Raw genomic sequence first — 26,668 nt, 5'->3', positions numbered from 1 at the left:
CCTTACCATTCATATGACAGCAAGAGAATGTTGCCTGTGCAGAATACCCCTCCCTGCAGGAAGTTCTTTGATTGCCATTGCTCGCCCCACTACATATAAACGGTCAGAAAACGCCCAAGCAGCATTTTCGAATCTCACAAGTTCATTGTTCAAGCTTGAAGCGAATCAAGCGCTCCAGATAGACCTGGGGCCAGATCTTTTCAGCTATTGATGTTTTTATTTCACATTTGTGCTTTAACAAGCTATCACCATGATGACCGAAGCGACTAACAAGAAGGTTGTCTGAAGAAGATAGCATTCATAAATGAAGTTGTCAACACGCCCTTATAATCTCGATGAAATACTCAGAGCGTAATTAGGCACACATGCCCACACACATACAAAAATTCAATGCTCTCACAGCCAGTCTGACAACTGCTCATTCATAGTATGAATTCCTGAATTTATAATTTGCACATGCAGGAACAGCATCGTGCTGCTTCCACTATCCGCACTGCAGCTGTGTTCAGTCACAGTTCAGGAAAGATAACTATGGAGAAAACAAAGATATTGGAAGTTTACTTTTACACAAGCACTTATTCTTTTCTATGAAAAATATGCTTTTGGTACCTCACATGCTATTTTTCTTGCTCTTATACGATGAACTTCAGTCTCGGAAAACTATTGCCTGCACTTCAGCAGAGCAGACTAGACAGTTGAGCTAGTTGGCTATCTATGAACACACACTAAAGAACGACGAGCCTAAAAAATGTGAAGTAGACAACAGACTAGCACTACTAAATGAGCTTAAATACAGGCTAAGTGAGCTGAAATACACATTTTCAAGGTATCGTGCGTGTGCAATATCGTGTTGGAAACAAAAAATCAAATGTAATAAGGATATGAATATGTGATAAAACCTGCAGTATAGCAGACGCAACTGTGCAATCAACGGACAGCTGTGCCTGTCAAAAGGAGTCTGCAGAAATTTAGAAGCAAGCAAGGATATAGGCGTCTCGCTTATGCAGACACAATCGCTCTTCCATATAAAGAATGCCCCTAAAGCAATCTCTTCATTTTGCATACCATCTTAGTGGTATAAATTTGGCTCACACCCACATGTGCAACTAAATGTGCATACTTGTCTTCCTCCTTATTTTAAATGCAAAGCTTTTCTTGGAACTACAGCAACTTTGCGCATTTCTACCTTTGTATTTATCTAACGACCGTGTGCTCAGATTTGGGTGCATGTTAAAGATCTCCAAGTGGTTGAAATTTCTGGAGGTCTCCACTATGGTGTCCCTCATAATCATATGGTGGTTTTGGGATGTTGAACCCCACATATAAATCAATAAATACCTATCTAACCACCCACGTCCGGATGCTGTCGTGATCATCTGCTTAACTTTGGGTTAAGTTAAAATTAACATAGGAGGTGGGGGGTAAAAGGGCTCGAAAAATATGTCTGGCTTGTTATGACATAACGTGAAAATCTTCTTACGTGCATCATCAAACTTCTTCCTCCAGACACAATGGAATATACCCGTATACCTCAAGCCGCGGTATGCACGTATGTGCCACGGGTGAATAACTTATATCTACCCAAGATCGGTGAGTACTGATACAGAATTTCGCAGCCGAGACAGCCTGCGCTATCGATTCCTGTAAACATGCGTATATCACCTGTAAAATATCAGCAGAGCACATAGCTTGGAAGGTATTATATATAAATTTTGAAGTTCCCATGAGCTTATGAGAATGGCTCCCTCAAAAGCGATCCACGATGACTGCCCCACTTTCCGCACGACACCAAGCTGCAGTCAATATAAGTTATAATGCTGCTCCCTCCTGTTCGTGCAGTCCATCCCTCCCGCTCCTACGATAGAATGGTAACAAAATAGCTCCCCAGTACTCTGACGCAACTGCTCGCGAGTCCATGGCCACAGCGCACACATTGAAACTTTTGTGTTTGGCAACACTGCTGTCCCTTTTCATGTCCAAATGGACTTCTTGATTCATACGGTGCCGAAGTGCATCACAGTTCCACATGCAGACATGGTCAAGCATTGCACAAGCTAGCTGGGGATGTAGTTGCACCCAGTGGCTTGTCGTTCTGGGAGCTCTCTCAAACCGAATCTGAGAATGGTTCGCAATGAGAAGCCTATAATTAATTATTTATTGCATGCAGCAGCAAAATATGTGCCGCGTTATGATTAACAATCTCCCAAAAAACATTTTGCTGCAAAAAAAAAGAACATTGCTGCAAAAAACATTCTGCAGCAAGATACATTTAGTTAGCTTGCTCAATGCAAGACTATTGCAAAAGTCAGTGCACTGGAACTTCAAAGGAGGCGTGACATCAACCTTACGCATGTCATGTTTTTGTCTCAATGTGTGGTTATTGATCCCCTACTAACGAAATTCGGCACTAATAATGCAACAGAGGGACAAATTATCTATGTAATATTGATTAGTATGACCAGTATCAAACCCAATTCAAAATGGTGCAAAGCTCGCCAATTTTAAGCACTGTCAAGCGCTCACCTCCAGCTGTCCCACTCCATCTAAACATGTTGCCACATGAAATGGTGACGCGAGTTTCAGCTGACATTTTGTCTGCTCAGTGCACACGTGTAGGCATGTCCTCGCCACCGTCATCAGCGTCCACAAGTGGCGATGAAAACAATATGAAATCACTGTGCTTGGCGACTTCGCTAATCATTTTGTGTTCGATCCTCTTCAGAGCGGTGATTCTGGAATCGACGACTGACTAAGCAGTGATGAAGAGGCAGTGTGAAACGCACACTTGGGCCATGCAGCCTGGTAAGAGATGTTACAATCCCACATATGAACGCTGTGCGGGTATTACTTGTTAGCAATGATTGTAGCTTCGAACGTGCTTACAACTCCTTGACTAATCACCCGAAGTGGCACAACGTAAATGCAGGATTCACATGAACGTGCTGCATGGACCAAGCAATTCAAAACAAGTAAAGCAGTCGCCAGGCAGCCAAGCATCGCTGCCAGATGGTACCACAAGTAGGCACCGTGGTGGCAACACTAAAATTTTTGCCACCATCTTTGCTTGTACATCGTCACTCAGCATCTGAGGCGTGGCCTAGAAGCTTGCTGAACACGTCAAAATTCTGTGGATGTCTCATGGAGCCGAATGCTTCGTTAAGCATTTGGACGCTGTTTGCATTCGAAATAAAATAACTTCTATCTAATTGACACCATTCATACTTCGCTAAAAAAACTCATGCATATTAAGCAATTGAATGAATGCCACATCTCAAGCTTTAAATTTGATGTCACTGCTCCTTTAAGCTGACAAACCTCTTCTTAACCAGAACGAAATACTTATTTAGTGCAACCAAAGCTTTGTCATTCCACAGAGTTCTAGGCATTGCAACAAAACTGCCCTCTTTGTCAGCTTGAAGTAGTGCCAAATTCTTACGTTTGAAGAAGGTCATAGACTCACTATATGATTGAATAGTTACACCAATCTTGCAACATTGTTTGTTTAACTTTTTTTTGTGCTCGTCGTTCTTTAATGCTGCCCTCATGGTTCTCGCGTACATATTTTTGAGTCTCTAAGGAAGAAGAAAAGGACGTGGGTTGCAGGTGCATCTAGCCTTGCGATATATGCAGGCATTTGCCATGCCCAGTTTCCTTCTTCTGAATAATGTTGAAAACCTCATTTTTTCAACTCAAGTGTGGGCAGGTCAACAAGAAGGCACACACAGCACAATGCGAAAATTCACATGCTAGCGGGTCATGACCTCTTTCAGAATAAGCACACCAGTGGAAAGAATGCTACACAAGAATAAAACCACTTGGATGGCTAATTGACTTACAAGTGTCATTTATTTTGAATCGTTTCGTAATATAAATACTTACTTTTTGCAGGCAGCACATGCGCAAGCTATCTTGTGTGTTATAAGCATACCATCACACATCAACCTGATTTTGGTGTCCCTTGTCAACAATCACATGTGAAGTTTGTCATGTTTGAAAAGAGCAGATGTGACACCTCGCACCTTCTTTCAAAATGTGTAGCGTCCATGCAATAACACCACATTGCTCGCTCCGTCATGTGGCAAGCCTAAACACTAAAGCTCTTCAAACACGCACTTTCTGTCTTGATCAATCTAAACACACTTCGACAGATAATGTTCAATGTCATCATAGGAGTGTGCCAAATTGTGCTCCGAGTATTTCCCAGAGAGGTGTTACCAACTAGCCCAGCAGCAAGTTCAAAGCCGCAGTACACTTAGAATACAACTCTGAGCAAGACAGGAGCGCTTCCTATCAAGACAAAAGTGAATGATCACAGCCATCATCGCACACTGTTGTCACAGTGAAGATGAAATCAGCTCAGTGGTGCCATCCCATCGGCAGCTGTACTTGTGGGCTTGTGGTTGTGCACCAGGGCCTTGAAAAGCTTCTTCTTGGCCTCCCTCGCCTTCTCCTGGCTGTCCCCCCAGGAGATATCCTCCACTAGGCTGCTGCTTGGCTCACTCGACAACAACGTCCAACCTTCAGCCTCCTCCTGTCCAACATCGTTGCACTCAACTGTTCCTTTCAGGGTGTCCCGCACCTGACAGGAGAACCAATATGCATCCTGTCTTATTTAGGCAATTGAAAATTACTGCTCAGAGTGTCTAATTATGAAGTGGTAACATAGGAAACACCAAGAAACATATTTAGCAGAACTTATCTATCTGTAGTGCTTACTCAGTTGTACTATATGCAACACAGGCTGCGAACAGGTTACTGCATTATCACTAACCCAACAAAATACCATCAGACTCCTCGAATGAGATGATGCAACTTTTCCTTAAATGAAAAAAATCTACAGAGCTGTTGTCAGTTACAGGTGAGCACAGCAGTGATTTGTGTTTGTGCGATGGAGTTTGCTGCGCATGAATGTAATCTGCACGCATGCACTGTGGCTTGACATATTTCACTAGTTGACACGAAAGCAGCGCCAGCTCTCTACAACAACCCTTTCTACCTCATAATAAGGAAATGCTTAATAGTATACAGCCAGTAATTTTAATCATGAATTGTGGTGCACCTGAACAATGGTGACCTAAGTGCAGCAATCCAAATGACTCATTCGCACAGTATTAAGGCTTTTCACAAGGTGAAGCCACATCTCAGCTTTTGTTGGGCTACTGCATTATCAGTAACCCAACAAAGCAGAGTTGCACATTTGACAGAGCTTGCCGTTCGCTCCCCCCATTTATCAAACGGACTCATGTGCATAAAGAGCATCCTTTAAAAGGTAAGCACACTTCATGGCTGCATGTGTTTTGGAGCCTACAGCACCACCAGGGCCACTGCCACTATGCTACTGCCACAGCACCCCTGTCCCAAACAATTTAGTGGTCTGGCATGCTAAATGTTTCGTTGGTACTGTTGTGGAGGACTGTCGTGTCATTTATGCAAGATATATGAAGTTTTGGAGACTAGAGACACAAAACATTACTTGTACAGCAATGCACCTTGAAGCAACAAAAGTTTGAGATGGGGCACTTTGTCTGTTTACATGGCCCCTTTCATAGTGACAATGAACAAGGCAGTGCCAAGTTTGCGACTTGCTAAACTGAATAGTGGACAGTGTTGTAATTTGCCAAATTTTTCTCTTACCCACTTTACTTTTGAAGTTTAAAATAAACTCTGTATTTTCATAAAAGTGTAAAAACTGGCACTCAAAGCAAAAAGCTTGAATGATCGGCATGAATCTATACATTTATTGACCGCCAAAATTGGCAATGTACTGGGCCGGTCGCAGAGGCAGTTCAATGCGCCTTGTTACTTATCTCGGTGCGACCGTACATTCCAGCATGCACATCTCTATGCACACCACATATTAAATATGATTACATACAGTAATTATAAATCTCATTGTTTCCACTGGTGTCTTGTGACAAGCCAGTAGGCAGTGCCTTTAACCCTATTAGAATAGTGAAAATCAAACCAAATTGAACTAAATTAAATGGAATATCTTTTTAGCTAAGTTTCTAGATCTTCTCTTTCCTGAATGAAATTGCACAATTAATTCAATTCAACAGTATTACCTTATTGCTTAATTACATTGAAGAAAACCTTGAATAAGTCTTTACTGCACGTCTCAAACACCATCAGACTCCTCGAATGAGACGATGCAACTTTTCTTTAAATGAAAAAAATCTACAGAGCTGTTGTCAGACAAAAAGTGGTCATGATTTACACCGGGTTCTCCAAGGTGGCAATACAATGAATAAATAAACGACAAATAAATGCATAAACAAATCATACAACATGAACATACATGTGCATCTAGAGTCAGGAATTGCCACTACTACATGCAATTCGACAAGTATAGTAGGCATCGGTACAATGTGCGACACATTTTCGTTCTTCACAACCGTAGTTTTCTTTAAAAGACCCCTGAAACCCAAATTGGAAACTCGAGATCATCAGGTTGTCTGAGAGTACTGCATACGGGGGCCCATCTGAGCAATTATTAGTGACAAGTGGTGCCCATAAGATATTAAAGGTGTATGCTCGTCCAAGTATTCAGGTGCAAACGACATCTTCTGTGGTTTGATGAAAACATGCGACTTCGTCATGACATTGCAGAGGTCAAGCAAGTATTGTCAGTGTCTGAAAACATCTGCAGGGCGTGCACAATACCTTTACTGGCACCCCTACTGCACTCGCTACAACACTGGTACCCCCTACAACACTGGCGCGATACCCCCACTAGCAAGAGGGGTGATTGTTCATCACCCCTCTTGATCTGTTGTCGGGCTGCTCTCAAAGTGGTTTTGGCTGCTTAGGTCAGGAATGCTTTTCCTTTTTCTGAGGGGGACAGGCTCAAGGAATCCACATAGTTTCTTTCTTCACCACCTATAGGTCCCCTATTTGAAAACAGCGCACTCAGCACCACCGAACTTTGAGTGCACGTAGTCTATGGTTCTGCTCCACTGTGAGGCGCTAGTTTTTATGGTATTTAGGTGGATGCAAAATAATTCTCGATTAATGATGCTAGCTTAAATTATATGATGCCTTAGAGCATTTACAATTCAACTTTGGAACTACCATACGCAAAGCTACAAATCACTGTAAACAAGTTGCAAACGAACATTTCACTGTCAGGGGTCCTCGAATGAGCAAAGTCCAGCGTGAAGCTGCTCAGTTCTTCATGGGATGCTCACCCTTTTAAGACGAGCAATGGCCAGCATGATTTCATCTTCCCTCTGAAGTTTTTGCGAAAGCACCGACTCCTGAAGCAACGCGAGGTGAGTGCTCATCTGGGTACAACACCAGTCCATCACCTGCTGCATGTGGCAGAGCTGCCTGTGCAGTTGATGGACTTCCTCAGATGGACAGGCAGCCACGTGGTGGTGGCACTCGCCCTGCATGAGCCATACAAAGGCACAATGAGAACAGGCTGAACAAAACAGTTTTGTGTGATGCAGCCCCACCAAGAAGTTAAGAACATTAAGTTTCCCACAATATTTACTAGAGAAAAAGCTAGCTGCCAAAAGCTCGAAAATCAAAAAGCCCCACAAAGCTGCTTTTTTTTCTTTTTTTTTTTAAGAAATGTTTTTTTGTCCATGCACCTGATAATGGGCTTGCAGCCTTGATGTTTACTGAACTCATTTTGCAGATTTTCCTGAATGGTATGTTTATTTTTCATGCATTTTGGGGGCAATGTATCAAAGAGGTTCTACTGTAACTTAGATCTTGTTCATTTTAATCCGGCTCTGAGAAATGCTAGCCTTGTTATGACCTACATGGAGCGCTTTACTGTCAGCGTCATCACGCCATGTGTGACGCTTGAACGGATGACACACCAGGTCCCAAAAGTGCTCCACACTTAAAACCAAGTGGACACTGTCACAAAGATTACCTGAGTTTCCAAGTCGTGTCTCAGGGGCAGCTCACTTCCTCCCCCTTCCATGCTGCCGCCCTGACGCATGACGACCGAGGAGTTCAGCTGGACCATCTCTTTGTCACCCCTGCTGCCACTGCTGGGGTTGGCATTCTTCTTGATGCCCCGAAAGGACCACACCTGGCTGCCGCTGAGCTTGGGCAGGCCCCGCTGCTGCTGTCTCGAAGCCGCACTTTCCTCTGCAACCGTTTACCGTCTTGCCTCGTACACTTGCATAATCCTCATGTCCGCGCAGAAGTGATAGACGACCATGCGCATCAGTCGGCAAAAACAAGGGGAGCTCACCTAGACTCCCTCAAAATATAAAGTTCGCACTTAGGGTCAACATTACTCCTTCGGATTCACACACTAAAATTTTCCTCAGCCAGACTTCGTTGAACTCAAAATATAGAGTTTGCACTTAGGGCTCACTTTAACTGAGACTAACTGAAATTTTCTTCAACAATACTCCTTTGATTCACACACTAAAATTTTTCTCAGCCAGACTCTGTCGAACTCAGGCTCATCACAATCTCAGCCAGATTTGCACAGACTCCGACTCGCAGCTCAATGTGGGTCAGAGTGAGTGGGCTCACGAGAGGATTGGTATATAAATTAGCTTTTGTGATCATGGTATCACTGCCCTTTAAATGCCACTATCTCACATAATCACTGCTCTACATGGTTCATTTTGATCTCATATCTTGAAATACGAGTTTTCAGTCCAAAAAGAACATACACACAACTCGTTTTTATAAAGAATGTCTCATGAAAAAGATTGTGGAGTGGAGATTGGGGGCATTCTTTTCTCCTCTGTAACTCACGCCTCTCATCAATCATTATTTGGCTGGCATATAATCACTGGTCCATTGAAACACGCGTGAGCAGATGTAAATATAAACATGAGCCAACATGCAATGCAGAAGTTGAGTACCTAGATAGGACCATTGGCCGGGAAGAAAAGTACAACTCACCCGGACTCCCTCATGAAAAGTACATAGCGTGTTGCACTCACTTAAACTGAGACTCGCCAAAATGTTACTGAGCCGGACTCCCTCGGACTCTGAATTCCAACTTAGAGTCTAAATGAGTCTGAGTGAATCCGAGTGAGTTCAGTCATGAGTGAGTTCACCGACCCATGCTTGTGCACGACAATGTCATTATTATAGTGTGCTCTTGTTTGCATGAGTAGTGCATTACCTCTGCTTGCCAAATGTATTTTTCATTTCCATTTCTGTAACAATCATCACTGAGGATTGAAGGAGTTCAAAAATAAATAAATAAAATCAATACTACTGTTTGAATGCAAGGCACTCACCTAGAGGTGTATTCACGTAATGAGGCTAAAAGAGCACACTCTTCTGTCAGTCTTTGTAAAGTGTGAGTGGTTTTTGCCTTATGTCAAACAAACAAAAACCTCGAGATGTGCTATGCATTCACACTAGTTACTAGCACCGGTCGCGTGATCATTTGCAACTGGCAACCAAATGGTGACTCAAGGCGACCAATGTTTGTACATGTCATTGCAAACTACTGCTGTAGCTACATTGAATTTGTGTCGCTAACACTCTCGCTGCCTTACAAAATAAGATCGTGTCCTGTTCCTGTACATGATTAGTTCAGAGGTTGGTGACTACAGCCGCGTGACTGAAAAACTGAGAAGCAACTGACTGTGCCACTCACTTTTTCACGTAAGAGGCCATTTCCAACCATTTGCAACCAATTGTGGCCACCTGCTTTGCGAGTTTTTCGTATCAAAACTGATGCTAGTAAAAAACTTGAGCAAATGTATAGTTGTTTCCTATAATGCGGGAATTATCTCTCAATAACTGATTAACTGTCAATAACAAGTGGCCATACACGCATATATGTAGTGACCCATTCCACACGTGTCTGTAGAAAGGGTTTGACCCCGTATGCGACAAGATTTTCACATCATTCAGGTCATAACCAGACAATCACCCTCGTCGAACCCTCTTAAGCTTACATGTTAATTTTGGTCTGTATTAACTTCAGGAGGCAATCATGAGAGCACCCAGATGCAGGCGGCAAGAAGTCGCCTGGAATCAAAGGCGCGTGCAAGAGTTATTTGAGGCATTTGCTATCCATCAAAGAGGCAAGCAATGTGGAAGCGTTTCGTCACTAGACCTGTTCGAAAAATAAATTAGCTGTTTGACATCATGCAGGCGACTAAAATTTTACTTTGATGTGTTTTCATTCTTTTGCGTGTCAGTATATTCTTGGTTCTTTCTATAAAACTTTATTCGAAGGAATTTCAAACAGGCAATGCACGATATCAAAGAAACTTTATATTTTTTGCAGGTCAAGTCCATACTTGATTATGCCTGCGTAGTATAGGACCCCCACCAAGACTATTTTATAAATAAAATAGCAAAAACTTCAGAACCAAGCGGCAAGGTTTGTTTTAAATAATTATAGCTCCTACGCCAGTGTTTCACAAATGAAGGCCCCTTTGGGATGGGATCTACTACGTGTACGTAGACAGAAACTACGGCTTAAACTGTTGCACTAGATATATTACTCTAACACAAGAATCAATCACCATAGCTACCTGGTTCAACCCCCCTACACATCCACTCGCTGTGACAATAGCAAAAAGATATCTACCTTCAAATGCAGATCCAATACTTTTTTCCACTCATTCTTACCAAAAACAATAAGAGAGTGGAACAGCTTAAGTGACGACTTGGTTAATATAACAAATAATGATTTATTTTTTTCTATGCTGTGAAATTCTTCTTGCATTATGTATGGTCTGTGTGTATGAAAATGTATTTTGTGATGCATTATTATGTTCTGATAAATGTGGCGGTGGTTCTTTTTTATTTTTATTTTTATGTATTTTGCTACGAATTCCTTTGTACTGACTGTTTTTGTTCCCCCCCTACGTAATGCCTATATGGCGATGTAGGTACTCTGTAAATAAATAAATAAATAAATAAAACTTTCAGTTGGCAGTCAGCATGCATCCTCTTGCCACCTTCAGACTGTCGTCATGCTGTTTCTTTCAAGTTTTCAGTTATGTACCAACTGGCCCACCTTTTGCCACTTCTCCGATTTAGTATACAGTCTTTTGTCCTACCGCACAAAAACTTCACATTTGGGAGTGAAATGTCTAAAACGGTCTTTTCTTCCTTACCATCCGAGACTTCAGAACCAGACTCCAAGGTGCTAGTTGGTTCACTGCTTGTACTGGGCACCTGAATTCCCAAGGTATTGGGTCGACCCACAGGCCTGTAAAACAAAGGGCACGATGACTATTGTCCTGCCACCTGGTTGTTGGAAGAGCTCTCTTGCGACCTCTTACAGAATAGCAAAGCATAAAAGGATGTGGTTATCAACTAAAAAGGCACTGCTGATCTTCTTGTAACTGCTGCTTACCCGTAGCCGAGGCTTCTGCGAACCTATGAGCAAAATATTATAGCATTGCTTGAGGCAGAAAACTCAAGATCACATTAAAAAAAAAAGCTACTAGAAATTGCTCACTGTTTTTTCAACGAACTGTGCTGTAAAAGGGACCAAATATGCCAGAGCAGGGAAGCACACAGCCATTGGCTGATTTCAGCCAATAGCTGTGCTGTATAATTACTGTGGCCATCACAGAGTACCACTATGTGCCCACTTACCACTCGTGACCACAGAGAAAGAGAGCAGATGCATCTAATGAAGAAAGAAACATCCGTAAAGAAGAAAGGAAGTGCTCTTGGCTTCTTGCCACTGAGTCCTTTAGTAACCCTCTGTAACTTTGAGTACTCTCATTGGAAGAAAATGAAAAATAGAGCACTTGATGCATGTGACAAATTCCTTTAACTACGCTGATACCTGACAGATTGGAAACGTTTCTTTGCTAAGCTAGTGATGCATTCATAACAGTCCATGGAAGTATTTTTAGTAGTCGGATAATTTACTCCCACACTGCCAATTGTTAACATCCTGATTAGCTCAACTGGTGAAGTGGTCGCCCAGAAAGGCATTGGGCCCGAGTTCAGTCACCTAAATCAAGATCAATTTTTTATCGTCCAAGAAGCTTCCATTCTGAGAAATATGCCTGAAGGATTTCTTTGTAGCTTCCAGCTCCAACCAGGTGTTTAACAGTTTTTACTTTTACTGCGTGATTCTGAACTTGCTTGTTGGCATATGAGATGCACAATGTTCAGGTTTTAACTTTTTGAAGCTCGTGAAAGGTATGCCGGAACGGTGTGCACCACGAAAGCACGAGTCACAACACGACGCCTTGCGAGGCCTTATGCAGAAAAATCTGGCTCTGTGATGACAGATCCAGGTTGAAGGAAGGCTAATACAGTAGCTTATTTCTTTTTCTAGAGCTCACAGGTGCTCAACCATCAGTAGGCACAAGAAATTAACCCCAGAAAATACAAAATCAGTGCTCTTCCAAATAATTTGTCACCAAGATTTACAACAATGTGTTCTAATTCTGTAAGAATACAGTAGGCTCCAGCAATACAAAACTTGAAGGAACCAGGAAAAAGTGCTTTGTTTAACAGGAGTTTCATTTACAAAAAGGTAAACCCCCGTTATACAGGGGTGCAGAAGTCAAGCACAAAAATAGTCATACTACAGGCAGTTCCTCAATTTAAGTAGCAATTTCATTTAAGACAGTTCTGTTCACTGAGAAGTAGGGAATCTACCGCAAGTGTGCACCAAGCAAATCGGTGTAGATGAATTATCTAGTAGTGCAACATACTCAACCACTGCTTTTATGGCATCATGCAAACGCATTTGTAATGTTCAATGATGCTCTGGCATATGAAAGAACATGACTTCAAACATTCTCTTAATAAAGTACCCACTCCAAACAGTTACGCAGAAAACTGTCCTCACCTGCCAAAGTACCTGGGAGCGTCTGCTGAGAGCACACTTCTCCCAGACATCTTTGTGACCAAGCCAGGATTGTAGACATCAAAATCTTGTTCTCCTGGCCTCGGGTATTTCTGAAGTGCATTGCAAGTGCTCTAACTTAGATTGCAGAATGTATAAAAGACAGGTACACACTAAACGACAGCACGGCCACCTGCGTAGCCAAGTTCATTGGAGAGAAGAGACTGCTCACTAACATTTCTTTTCTAGCAAGATACACTGATGAGCATCTATTTGTGGACTCGTAAGCAGTTAAGCAAGCCCAGAGGCTGAGAGACACCACCTTATTATTATTAATGAGATCATCATTGGCCTATTTTTGTGTCCAGTGCAGGATACAGGGCTATCCTAATGATCTTTAATTTGCCCTATCTTGTGCAAAATAGCTCCGTTTTTTTCCTGCAAATTTCTTGATTTTATCAACCCTTCTCGGCTGCACCTTCCATTTTATCGAGCTTACCATCCACCAGTTATCTGTTTTGCATAGGCAAACCAGGCGACAGATTTTCCTTTGCACATTGATAAAGTATTGATATATCTTCACCTCAAAGTCATGACCAGTCAGCGTTGCAAGAAATTAATTTGATTTTTTAAAATTCTCCCAGATAGCTTTTCACTGATGATTACAACGGGTGGTAGACCAGAAACAATAATTCTGGGCTGCGTGAACCCACCTTAGGGTCCTTTAAGTGCAGAGCCAGTTGAAGAATGTAGGTGACATTTCGGCCTGCCGGATACTTCATCAAGTAGCTCAGGCACTTTGCATAATCAGAGTTCAGCACTGGAATGAAAGAGATGTTGCTGCTGAAGTGACTATTTTGTAGGTACACCTTCTGTTTTCTGCACCACTCTTAGCATCATGGCTGACTGATGCCACCGATAGAAAGACAGTGATTGATTGAGCCGAGGGAAAAAAAAAAGTCGCATTTCTACGCAAAAAAAAATGTACTTGAACTAAACTTTCAATGCATGCTTGCACTGCAAGTATGCCGTGCTTGCACACTACTAGCACTGCAAGTATGCACAGATAAAAGCCAATATACTGCACTGACAGATGAAGAAAATCCTTAGAAGGGACACTAAAGGCAACCATTGGCAGTTACCTTTGGACATGATGCATGTAAAAGGTTCAAAACAGAAAGCAACCCTGAAAAAAGCTGTCATGAGCCATTTGCAGTATTTTGGCAAATTCCCCAGGGCCAAACGTGAAATTGTCCAAGTGTACTAGCACTGACAAATCATACCAAATTATGTGCGAGAGCACACTGAAGGGAGCTTTGACAAAGGCAGGAGACATGACGACACATTTCACATGGGGTGCTGACAATCATTATCAGGCATGGTCTACAAGTTCTCCTGGACGGAACTTTTGAGGCTGTGCAAGACTATTTTTATTTTCCCACGGAATCTTGAAGGGCACATTTTGGGGCAGCATTGGAGCACCTTTTTTCATTTGTAGCATGGATGTAGCAGATTTAACGAAAAGTCGCACACTGATGAGATAGACCTTTTTCAAGCAACCCCAGAATGTCTATAGAGGGCACTTGGAGACTATGAGAAAAGTACCTACGTTCAGCAAGTCAGCTGTTAAGTCAGCTCCTGCTCATTTACATCATGGGAGCACAAAACGAAAAGAACACATCGGTGCTCGTTGATGAAAAACTGCACCATTATAGAGGTCTTATAACTAAACTGTTAAGCATAAATTGGGCATTGCAAAACATCGGGCTAGCGAATTCAAATGTAAGTGCATTAAGTCAGGGGAACAATTTTTTTTCCTGAATGAGTGACAGATAGCATGGGTATAGTTTTGCTTTATGACTTGCACTCTTATGAACTCATTGCAGTAGACTATTCCGCTGGCAATATTCTTCACTACTGTCACCGTTATCGTTACTGATCAGAAAGTGAAATTTCTGCCTCAATCAAACACAAGCGCTCAGCAACGATGAGAATGGTTCTGCCACTAGCAACGTCAGCATATAGAACCAATGTGATGGCCTTGTATACTTTACAGTGAAATCCTATTGTGCAAGGATGACGTCCTTATAGTGGTTACAGACCTCATAGTGGTGCCCTATTTGCCAAGGAATTACATGAGCCACTACACAAACATTTGAAACTAGTGACTTTTGGTCTACTTGCTTAGTTGCATAATCGAGACCGCAGCACTGAAATTACAGGATTGAGAAAGCACACCTGACCGTGTTTTTAATGAATGCATACAAGTTATGCAGTGAAGTTGCAGCATGTGCTCTGCTAAGTTTACAATAAACTCGTAAGCCTACATTCACAAACCAATATCCCTTTTTCTTATTTTCCCTATATTTCTAGCCCTTTTATTATGCTCCATAAACAAATATAAAGGCAGTGTTCACAAACTAACCTGAGTTGTATTTGACTCTGCTCACTACTTTTATGCAGTTAAAGCATGGTAAGTGCACAAAAACGACAAGAAAACAAAATATAAAGATGTGAATAAGATTGGTATGTGAATACAAGCTCTTACAAGTCTGCAACTACAACTTATGCTGTAATGTTGCTGCATGCTCCAAGCATGCCTGGTGGTCTTACATGAGCATCTCAATGGTCTGCCGACGATCGTTAATGAAAAGTAATTGCTGGTTTGTGCTGTCTAACATGCGAGTGAAAAAAAATTGCGCCATTGTTTGCCACGGTGTATAAAGCAAGAACTTACAGAATTGGTGAAATAATGGTTCTGGAGAAAAAGACAACAGATTAATAGCCTCATTTTTCATTAATTTACACAACCCATGCAAAAGTTGCAGTTACTACCATTGGTAGTAACTACAGAGAGAGATTAAAACGCTTTTGTTCCCTGTTCTGCAAGTAGAACCACATTGGCACTTATATTCACATTTGCGTTAACAGAGAATAGTTTGAGCACGATACTGCGGTCCCTCAGAAAAACCTAGCAACCTTCACATAAACTCCTCATAAAAGTGCAACAAATCTAGACACCTGCACCACTCTTCCAGTTTTCTGAAGCCTACACACTGCAACTGAGATCCCACCACTCACATGGCTTCCTAATGCAAATGAGCATCGCCACAAATATGTAATCAACCAGGTTGAAGGCCAAGCTGTCGGCAAAGATGGCATCCCACAGTATGAGCAGTTCTGGCAGAACGAATTCCCGTCCAAAAAGCAGTCGAAGCCAACGTCTGTAAATGGCAAACACCGGTCGGTCAATGTGAAAGCAACAGCCAGGCAATACACAGTAAATTCCAAATTGACGCACATTCCAAATACGTGGAGTGGGATCTCCATGTTTTCCAAATGTGTGTAGATGGCAAGGTCGTGTGCCTTGAGCATTGACTGGTTGATTCTGCAGAGCTTCACGCCTAGACCGTTGTGTAAACCTAGAGTGGTGGTCTTGGCGAATGGCATGAAACTGAACTGGTCGATCTAAAGAGTAGAAAAAAAAAAGTCACAAGCAATTGAAGAAAACGAGTATGGCCTCAATCTCAATAATCAAGCACAATAGGAAATGATGCAACCGAAAGAATAGCTGGCACAGAATGTTATGTTTCACCAGTCAACATACAGAATAATGAAACAGAACTAATACTTGGGGGCTACAAGAAAATAGGATCGAAAGTTGGGTAACGCACTTAGTGAAGCACAATGCGACAAAGACAGAGCAAACAAAGTTTAATTGTAGGCACTGCACAAAAATGAGACATTGAACAAAAGAAAGGACGATAAAGAGGAATGACTTTCTATGTTTAGGTTTCGGACACCGTACAGCTATACATCCCCGAAACAATACCTTGGCAATGTTTTGTTTGTTTTCCACTCTATGAGGCTGTATATCTGCACGCTCTCTGAAATAAACGTTGAAAGTGAGCAGTCGTCTTCGTCCCTTCTTCTGTCACGTATCTTATTTTCGCTTTATGCCTACCAATATGTGCCAGAAACAAGTTGAATTTCCCGCTTGCAGATTCAGAAAGCAGAAAGAAGGACAAGTTCTAACTCACAATTGAAAATTTTATTAAATTACTGCAATGCAGCATGAAGTGAAATGCACAAAAAGCATGCAGAAGTGATAAAAAGGTAATAAGTAACATTGCACATCACATAGCGACATGTGTCGAGCAGAATGGTAAAACGTAGCATCTATGTCACAGACAATGGAAAGGGCATCGAGGCTTGGCAAGTGAGATAGAAATGTCAAGATGCTTGGCAACCAAGAAAATGCACAGAAGAAATTGCAGGGGTCACACAACCTTGAAGCTCCTGCATGAGCTCATCGTGACGTCAGATATTTTTGATGGTGTCTACTAAGGCCTGCATATCGGTTCATTAGTGAAAATTGTATACATTTTTTTCCGAGAGGCCAAATTTATTACATATCAAGCCTTAGACCACTCTGTTGAACCAATGTGGACAAAAAAATACACAAGAGCCCGAAATTCGCGATGCCCCACTGATCGTAATCAGCTGAAATTCTGTAGAGTCATTCAAACATGAACCGTTCACCTTCATTTCCCCTTTTCATGATTGGTTTCGATTGCTGAATGACTGGCAACACAATTTTGAAAGAGAACAATTTATTCTCCTAAAATGAATTATTTTTTTCTCTATTTAGTGTCCCTTCAATGCATGCAATCAGTTTAGAGCACAATCTCTATATTAATATATGATAACATGAATAGTGAAGCATTCTGAATTTTCACAAACTTCACTAAAATAAGTGTAGCTGAACCTGGAATCATCCAAGCCCACACACAGGCCAGGAGGTAGGTTGGCGAGCACCTCATCCACACTATTGACCTACGCTCAGATTACAACACATTATGCCCCAATCACTGCAACAAGACACGGCTCTCTTACCTTAATGTAATTCTCGTTCCACGAGTACCAAGATTCCACAGCATCCATCACTTGATTAAACAGAAAGCTGGAAATATAAGCATTATTAAAAAACATATGCTGCTGAGGGGAATTTTTTTCTGGTTACAAACAACATTATTTGGAACAGACAAGAAGACCAAGGAAAGTATGGGAGGACGTTGTTTACAGTAATTGTGATATAAATGTGAAAAAAAGCTAAGTGGATGAAAAGATGACTTCCTGCCAGCAGGGTCCGAACCTGCTCTGTTTATCCACTTTACATACTTCACATCTGCACCGTATGTACGACACATAACATGCCCTATACATTCCATGGCTTTCATGCCTGTTAGATTTAATTAATGTTATGTGTAGCAAAAAAAAAAAAACGAGCTCTTAAAACTTACTCTTCTTTCATGCAATCACTAATGGAATCGCTTCTGAGCAAGTGTTTCCTACCCGTCTTGATCCATATCCTTACGACGTACATTAGATGGCACTGATGCTAATGTATTCATTTACCAGATGTCATACTCTAGCATACTTATATAAGCCAGAACCGATACTTTGCCAGCTCCAGAGTTAATGCGAATGTGTGTTGAAATGACAGAGAAAGGCAGAGGCAATTCTTACAAGGCATCATGCTCAGTGTAGTCCGGATTGAGCAGCTCCCTGATGTCATCCCTGAAAGAGAGACGAAAAATGCATGAGGACAATAATCAAACACTTTATGCATGAGGCAGTCCACTCACCTCAGAGCATCTGGGAACTCCCTGAAGAAGGAGCAAAGAAAAATTGCGTCAGCCTAACACTCAAGTGATTTGATTGATTGATATGTGGGGTTTAACGTCCCAAAACCACCATGTGACTATGAGAGATGCCGTGGTGGAGGGCTCTGGAAATTTCGACTACCTGGGGTTTCTTAATGTGCACCCAAATCTGAGCACACGGGCCTACAGCATTTCCCCCTTCAGCGAAAATGCAGCTGCAACAGCCAGGATTCGATCCTGCATAACACCTAAGTAGTTCACACAGTTCTGAAAAATTCTAAAAAATTCCTTAGTGAAAACACGAAGGAATTAGACTACATCAGTCATCAGCATGTAAGTGTGTTTAACCACAGCTACAGTTCCTCAGGTTGAATTAAAGAAGTAATTAATTGTAGTCATTTGTTAGGCGATGAAAGAGGTAAAAGACTTTCTTTTGAAAGACCTCCTTTTACTAACAATACCTTCAAAGTGCTAGCTTTTAGATGTCCATCAGCGTCAACCGCTGACACTTCTTGTACTTGTCATAATGCATAATGAGAGAAGGTTCACTACAATTTATAGTCACATTAATGAAAGGAATGACATCCGTCTGTCGGATGGAAAAGAATCGAGCCACGAAAATAAAAACTGCAGAGCATAACGAATGGTACAATGTCCACTGCATCGTGCAAGCGCCTCTGTGTTGTGTCTTTTACAACTAAGTCAAGAATTCACTCTAGAGGCCTGAATAATTTGTCTTTGGCAACTGAATGTTTTTTGTATGCAATGCTATTCAAAAGGTAAACATAGAAAATCCAGCTGAACCGTTTCCAGATGCCTTTCACAAACAGACATCTTGTGTAACAGTGTCTCTTGTAAAGAAAGATTGTTGTGAAACAGGAGCCCCACAATCGAAGCACGCTTGTCGGTCTGAAAGACAACACTAACAAACTGTGATACTTGTGTAGTATGTGTGTACAGTGTTCAGTACTCACAAATTCAAATGAGACATCGAATTTCTCAGAATGACGACTGCAATGACTTGCATGTGCAATCGCTGGAGATCAACCACGTCACGTCTTTACAATCTGGTGTCTGAAGAAAATGCTGCTCTGATCTATGTGTTTGTGTCAAAATTACGCCGACACGACCCGAACGGAAGACGGTGTAAACAAAGGTTGTGGGGGTGCCAACACTCCCTGTAAAGTTGTTTGCGCCGCGTGGCACACGTGTCTCGCGCAGAAGCCATGTTTTGGGGTCACAACTACTGAGCGGTAGGTGGCGTGTACGCGAGCGTGTATGACCTCTATCATTATCATGGTTGTTAGAGCGGTAGCGCCGGTGGTGACCCCTGAGGGCAGGCAAGCGTTGATGGCGGCAGAGAGAGTTGAGCGAATCTTTAGCTGTTTTGTGGAGTCTCTTTTGGCGTAGGGCGGTAGGGTAGACGGTTGCCCCCTGCAATGGGTCTGCCGTGGACGGCACCGAGCCGCCTGCGCTAGGCCCACGTGGTGAGTCAGGCGTTAGCGACACTGCCTTGCTTGCATTGTTGTTGAGTGTTGTTTAATATTGTGTAAGGATGTTTTAGCGTGTTGAGCACAATTGATGTATAATAATTTGGCTGACGATATCATCAATAAAAGTAGTTAAATAAATATGTGTTGTTTGATTTGTTCCAACCGCGTCTGCTGTGTCTGTTCACTTCAAGAGCATGGTGGCTGGAGCTCGCCATTTTGAGACCCCACAAGGTATGTACGTGACTTGGCCCTGAGTGTCCCATTTCAATCCGTGAGTAGTGCACATTGTCTTCTTTTATGAAGAATTGACATCAAGTAGCTCCACTTTCCGTTTTGAACTTTATCACAGTCACACTTTCACCACATGGCATGTAATGCACACTGCTTTAGACTGGCATCGTATTATTTGGCACTGAGCCGAAGTGGAGTATTCTACACAAATTGAAGGTGAAGGTTGATTGTGGTAAAACGTACACTCAATATCAAAACGCATGGGGCCACAAGACACACACACGAAAAAAAGCTGAATATTCCAGCTGTTTTGGCAGATAACCTTGAATTTGGATTTCCAGCCTGTTTTAAAGTGTGACATACTGTGCAGTTAAACCAAACACAGTTACAAATTGCTGCAAAATTCAAAGTTTTTTCAGACATAGCTGCCTCTAACCTTTTGATGCCAAATGTAGATGTGTGTGGCCATTGCATGGCCTTGATAATATTGGCAATGAGCGTACCAGTGAATCTGAGAGGCCATGTTTGCTAACTCAGCAGTGCAGGGACGAACTCTGTGCATTGCTAGGTCATGAAAAGATCACCGTTTAGAGGCTATCGGAGTTTCATCAGAAATCCCAATCTCTGCATTTTATATCCAATGTAATGGTTTCTCACAACTACCAGCAGTAAAATTGGCTCACCTGATATAGTCCAGCTCTAAGGCATGTAGAAAGGCCTGTTGATCGTTGTGCAGTACGAAAATGATTGGAGCCAAAAGCTCATGCATTCCCTTCAATGAACAAAAAATATATTCTATTAGGTTTATTTACATAAAAATTACATGAAAATGTACTAATTGGATTACCCAGAATATTACACTTTCAAAAAGTAATTTATTAAATTACAGAATTACAAGAAAATTTAATTGATTACAAGTAATCAATTACTTGTTATGCGTTACGTGCAGCTCTGACCTCCTCGACCCACCTCACTTTCTGCCTCCATCAGTCGGGATTGTGTTCTCTTGGAATCATTTCTTACTCTCTGGCTCATGATCAGTGCTTATGTTGCCTTCTCTCTGCATGCCCAGCCTATGCCCATTTATTCTTGATTTCAAATAAGATATTCTAAAGCTTGCTTTTTTGCCTAACCCACATGACTCTCTTTTTGTATGTTAACGTCATGCCCATAATTTTTCTTTCAATGGCTCGCTGCGTTGTCCCCAATTTAAGCTGAATCCTTTTCATAAGCCTTCAGGTTTCTGCCCTGCAGGTAAGTAGCAGTAAGAAGCAGCTGTTATATAATTTCATCATGAGGGACGCCGGTAAACTGCCATTCACGGTCTGCGAGTATCAGCCAAATGTACTGCTCCACCCCATTCTTATTCTACTGGTCACTCCGATCTCATGGTTCACATTTTCAGTCACTACATACCCTTAGGAGACTTATTTCTTTGCTGTTTCCAGCGCTTCTCACCTATCGAAAAACCGCAACAGGTACAATATGAGGCCTGTACTGAGTAGTTGGTCGGCTATCTCAGCCACATGGAATACTTCATGCAGCGATTAATCCTGATAATACTGATGCTGACTGTTACGAAACGAACTTATTGTTATGTATCATTGTGCGACAACAACCAGTTGAAGTTTATATGTTGATCTCGTGTATTCTTTTTTTGCTTGCTCTAAATTTTCTCAGGCTGCTTATATTCTGGCAGATCGTTGTAATAACACAGTTGTTTTTTCTTTATGTGGTTGCTCTTAGAATCATTACAGATGACGATGCAGATGGTACAAACCTGTCGGTATGAAATCTGTGGGTGCTGCCTTGCATAGTGGAAGAGAATGTTCACCATCATTTCCTGCACATCCGACGTCTGGAAAAATTCTATTTCTGGGAATCTGTAAAATGGAAGGGCATTCTTGTTAGAAACAGAATAGGGAGTAAGGCTAGTAGGTGGATGTTCATTGCAGAATAAGAAACAATCACTTCATCGCATAAGGAACTCAGAGAAGCAATGTGAAGCAGCCTTAGCTTCTGCATTGAAATCATTTAATAGCAGTACCTGACACCTTTCTCATGCTAACTTCTGTATTGATTGCCAAAAAAAAATAAGAAGTATCACCTCTGCAAGATTTAAAATCTCATGTTGACATCTACCGTGTGGGGATCTGAGGCGCGCCCGCGACCATTTCGCAGGCATTCCGCCGCACGACCACACCCTTTTGCTTTTTCTGCTCTGGTAACGGCGCGTGGCGATAGATGGCGCCACGTGCAGACGCGGCACGGGTTACGTGCGCGCCGAGGGAGCTGCCTCTCCTCCGCGGTCGGCGCCGGGTAAGCACGTGTTTTCCTTCATCCGCGTCCCCTTTGGGAATCGCCGGACTGTAGCCTGCCTGGGGTGGCCTTTGGCACCTCGGCAGGCGTGTTTACTTGAGTGCTAGCTTCTGTACCATACGCTAAGCCCACAGCGGTGCCTAGTGCTTGAAGTGGTCATACCACACCGAGCCGCACTTGCCGTAGGCCTACGCGTACGAGGTTTGCCCTAACACTCGCGACCAGGCCCAGTGGCCATCGTGAAAGTGCGCAGCATAGCCGTGAGGGACCTTTTCCCGGCCGGCGTGCCGAAGCTCGCCATTGCCAGCTGCGACGTACTCGCGGTTTCCCCTTATTGTGAACGTCCGCTTGCGGGTGCATTTGCTCCCCGCGTCCTGGGAGCGGACGTTGTACTGTTGTTCGGGGGGGCCGCCAAGGGTAATAAAGTGTTGTGTATTTTTGTATTGGAACACTGTCTGTCTTGCCGCGCCACGCTAAACGCCTTATTAGTTGAGCGTGTGCGGAGCGGTGCGCTACACGCAAGTAGGTGACTGTGGCTCGCTAAGCGTGAACCCGCGGTAATCATTCGCTGCAGTTAGTAGCGGGGTTACCACAACCGACATCTGTGCTATCACAGCCATTGGCTTGATCACACAAATCAACTTCAGAGGAAGCAGCTCGGGCGGGAACCACGGCTGCAACTTTGGCTCATTTTCTCGTCGAGTTGGGTGCCATTGGTTTACAGAGATGCTGAAGTATGTTCCGAACAATTTTGAGCTTCGTAAAATCCCTCGGTGTCTGCTTGCCTCGTGATGGAGTTGCAGTTTGGAAAATCACTGTGTACTGATAGCAGTTTATGATGTCTACATGCTCAAAATGAATGTCACAAATGGATTTTCTTAAGCAGAATCGCCAGGTCTGCTGCAAGTCGGCATGTCAAAAATCTAGGATGACATTTCTCAGCATCCGTTCAAATCACCTATGCATGATGACTGCTAACAGTATATGTTTGAGGAATGTGTTAAAGCTCGAAATACTGGTGTGATTAATGCACGAGCACCAACAACACAGTAAAAACCCGTGGCTGAGACAAGCATTGCCTTTCGTGCTGCATCCTAGCCAATCACAATGTGACAATAGCAAAGCCACTAACACAACAGTGACAAAACCGTGCTGCCTCTCACACCAAGTTTTCAAGCTAAAAGCAATCTAAAAGTGTTGGCATAAAGGAAGATACAAAAAAGCTCAACACACGACTGCATTAACTAATTCAACATGCCCTTTTGACTAAGCTTTTTAACAATTTCACAGGATGTGTCAACACAGGTGTGAGGACATTTTGATGCACAAGCAGGTCCACTGTTACAGAAAACACTTGTGTGCAAAGACATGTGCACTCTCCTTTTGATAGGCTGCTCCAACTCGTTCCTTCAGTATGAGTTCACAACAAAAAAAAAGACATAAAAGGAGGGAAAAAAAACATACCCAGAGCTCGGTGTGTCTGTTTTTTTCATCCGTGTCTTTTTCATTTCACAATCACCAAATTTTCCAGTATGCTATTATACTCTGACTCCTTTTACCACACCCGTGCAGTGCGTGAACATTGTTTCCACGGCCACTTATAATTAAGGTGCCAGAAATGTGAGTAGCACACATTTGAGTGTTCCCTTTGACAGTGGTCTGCACTGTACTCTCGACAGCTTGTTTGACTGCACACTATACTCCCACATTGAGTTGGACAATGAATGTAGCAGATGAAATGCATATGACTGCACTTACGTCCTTATTACATCTTGCATATGACTGCACTTACGTCCTTATTACATCTTGCTTGATCATAATTCGTAACTCGCTGTCCTCAAAGTACTGGTTCCAAGGGCTTTTCTCATCCTGTGACAGGGGATTGTTGTGAGACAGGTCAAGCTCTTCTTCCACTTCCATTCTTGGATTTCGACATGCCTGTGCAAAGTAACCATCTGATGAAGCCTCAAACTGCCAGGAATGACAACATTTACATGTGCTGATGCCAACAACTTGCGACTCTTATGGCTGCTTTTTTAGAAGGAACATCTTATATTCAAGCTACTTAAGCGCATTTTTCTCAGAGTAGTAAAGTACTCTTTCACAACACCAAACTCACCACCCTTGTCGCAAAGTGAAGTTTGGTAAGTGATAAAACATGCAAAAACAAATATCGGGTAGCAGCACCGCCTTGAAATTTTTGCACCAATCACCTTGACATCATACACTTTGACAGCGTCTACACAAAATCGCCAAAATACGAGAAATTCACTTTGAAGTCTCTGACTTCATGCATGGAGACCTCAGTGCAAAATTTCAAGACAAAGCTTTGACTTTGGTTTTGCCTGCTATATTTCTATGATGGTGCAATGAATGGCAATAGTGTTTTCAGAGTACAATTCATCAATCTAGACCGATTATGTGATTCACTGTAGTGCCTCTTTAAATGCCTTCAAATTGGTATAAGTCTCATGATGTTGAAAACGCGGGAGCTATTCATCCAGCACACGTGAAGGAAGACAGCCACAGCGAATGCACGAACAAGATGTCCACTTACCTTAGCCATAAGTTTTTCGTACTTGTGCCTCATTGCTCTGGTTGCAATGATCCAGTCACTTCTGGAGTCTGGCAGGCATTCTAAAAATATCTGAAAAGCAAAAGTTTAGAGGAGAGGGAAATATAATGTCAGGCATAATCAATTTTCTGCTCTTCCCAAACTTAATACCAGACATCCTCCTCTTTAATTTTTCTATAGCAAGGCCATCAAAGATTTCACTTATAAATCAAGTGCTGATGCCCCTAGCATAGCTGTTGAACTCAGTTGAACTCAATTTAAATTCACACTTATCAATGGTTCACACAAGTGTATATGCCAAGTGTATGTCGAAGCCACGGAGCCTGTAAGGGGAGAGTGTGGAACTTTATTCAAGAGAAAGAGAAAGAGGGATCTTGGAACTTCTATGGTTCGAGCTCCATGTTCAAAGCTCAGCTGACCTTAGCGACCCATGGAACTTTATCAGAGAGCATGAGATGCACAACCGGGTCGGAGCAGGATAGTTGCCTCAGCACGAAAAATTGACTAAGTCACTTGGTTTACGATCCCACCCCAACGAAATGTGGTATTCAAATATGATTTGCACAAGCTCTCTGTGTGCAACAGTGAGGAATTTGACAGCAAGCTTCATCGGTAGCCCTGTAACACATCCACAAATTCATTATTGTGTGTGGTATATTCTGTGGTACAAAAGAAGACTCGAGGTATTGTCAGCAAAGACACAATACTAGAACGAGTTTACAGCATGCATCCTACTTTTCATAGGTGAATGCCTGAAAATAAACTATACAGTAAAAGCTCAATAATTCAAACTTCATGGGACCAGTAAAAAATGTGCAAATCAACTGAATTCCAAATGACCGAAAGCATCCATAAAATAATAAACTGTCATGTTACATATACATATTTATTTTATTGAATAATATGTAAATTTTATTCTTACTTTGCATTAGGGAAGTGTAAAAGCCTCACTTTTTTTCATCTCGCAACTTTATTCGCAATGCGATCTCAGCACCTGACTCCAGTGTTCTATTTGCTCAAAACGTGTTCTGCACTCCTTTCTTCATTACATATCGCCACCAAGCTCACGTGACCCTGGTTGTTTTGCAGATACAATGAACGGCAGCCCATAGTTCATCCATCATAACATAGTGAACGAGTTTATTGCAAGCACAGCAACCTTGGCTGAAATAATCTTTATTTCCAACAGGGCTTGTCGCTGAGGTAGTTGGTTCATTGAACAGCTTAGGTCATGTTTAACAGCTTCTGCCATGTTTGAGCTTTGCGACATTGCCCCCGCATTGCATTACGTAAAACGACACTGCTAAATACCACAACTGCATGTCGACAAAACCAGTCACTAACTGATGAAGGTAAGAATGTGAACAGTGGTGCCTTGTTTCAGTAGTCTGCAAACAGTTTTCTCTGTTCTGTGTCACACATTTCTCTATTCTTTGGAGTGCCACTTAAAGAATTTCGTACTGTTTCCTGAATTTCGTATCGTACGTACTACATTACAAACTTTAATAATAGCAGCTGGGCTTGTGTTGGTATAATAGTGCAGTTAGAAATTGAAGCCACAATTTGGGGCTGCTGCTGATAAAATTTATATGGTTTTATTTTTTAAGCAATCAAACTA

The 26,668-nt window shown here is 42.3% G+C and overlaps 1 protein-coding gene across 2 annotated transcripts in view; it reads right to left on the bottom strand.

The window, feature by feature from the left end:
- Window positions 1-3,820: 3,820 nt before the first annotated feature.
- The window catches only part of TBC1D5 (TBC1 domain family member 5), a 32,082-nt gene continuing 9,234 nt past the window's right edge, over window positions 3,821-26,668 (bottom strand). The window contains exons 4-18 of one of the 2 annotated variants that reach the window (XM_075892522.1): window positions 25,033-25,122; window positions 24,268-24,413; window positions 21,937-22,039; window positions 20,840-20,928; window positions 18,415-18,435; window positions 18,296-18,346; window positions 17,663-17,729; window positions 16,068-16,234; window positions 15,848-15,990; window positions 13,480-13,586; window positions 12,770-12,879; window positions 11,067-11,161; window positions 7,886-8,106; window positions 7,188-7,388; window positions 3,821-4,579 (exon numbers count right to left, since the gene is read on the bottom strand). In XM_075892522.1, the coding sequence (XP_075748637.1) occupies window positions 4,352-4,579; window positions 7,188-7,388; window positions 7,886-8,106; window positions 11,067-11,161; window positions 12,770-12,879; window positions 13,480-13,586; window positions 15,848-15,990; window positions 16,068-16,234; window positions 17,663-17,729; window positions 18,296-18,346; window positions 18,415-18,435; window positions 20,840-20,928; window positions 21,937-22,039; window positions 24,268-24,413; window positions 25,033-25,122 (1,839 nt within the window). In that variant the 3' untranslated portion in view covers window positions 3,821-4,351. The remainder of the gene's footprint in view (window positions 4,580-7,187; window positions 7,389-7,885; window positions 8,107-11,066; window positions 11,162-12,769; window positions 12,880-13,479; window positions 13,587-15,847; window positions 15,991-16,067; window positions 16,235-17,662; window positions 17,730-18,295; window positions 18,347-18,414; window positions 18,436-20,839; window positions 20,929-21,936; window positions 22,040-24,267; window positions 24,414-25,032; window positions 25,123-26,668) is intronic. The other variant, XM_075892523.1, reaches the window with a different exon arrangement.

This window comes from Rhipicephalus microplus, chromosome 4 (genome assembly GCF_043290135.1).
Source record: "Rhipicephalus microplus isolate Deutch F79 chromosome 4, USDA_Rmic, whole genome shotgun sequence".
NCBI lineage: Eukaryota > Metazoa > Arthropoda > Arachnida > Ixodida > Ixodidae > Rhipicephalus > Rhipicephalus microplus.
Note: the sequence above shows the minus strand (reverse complement) of the source record. Positions and strands in the feature narration are given on the sequence as shown.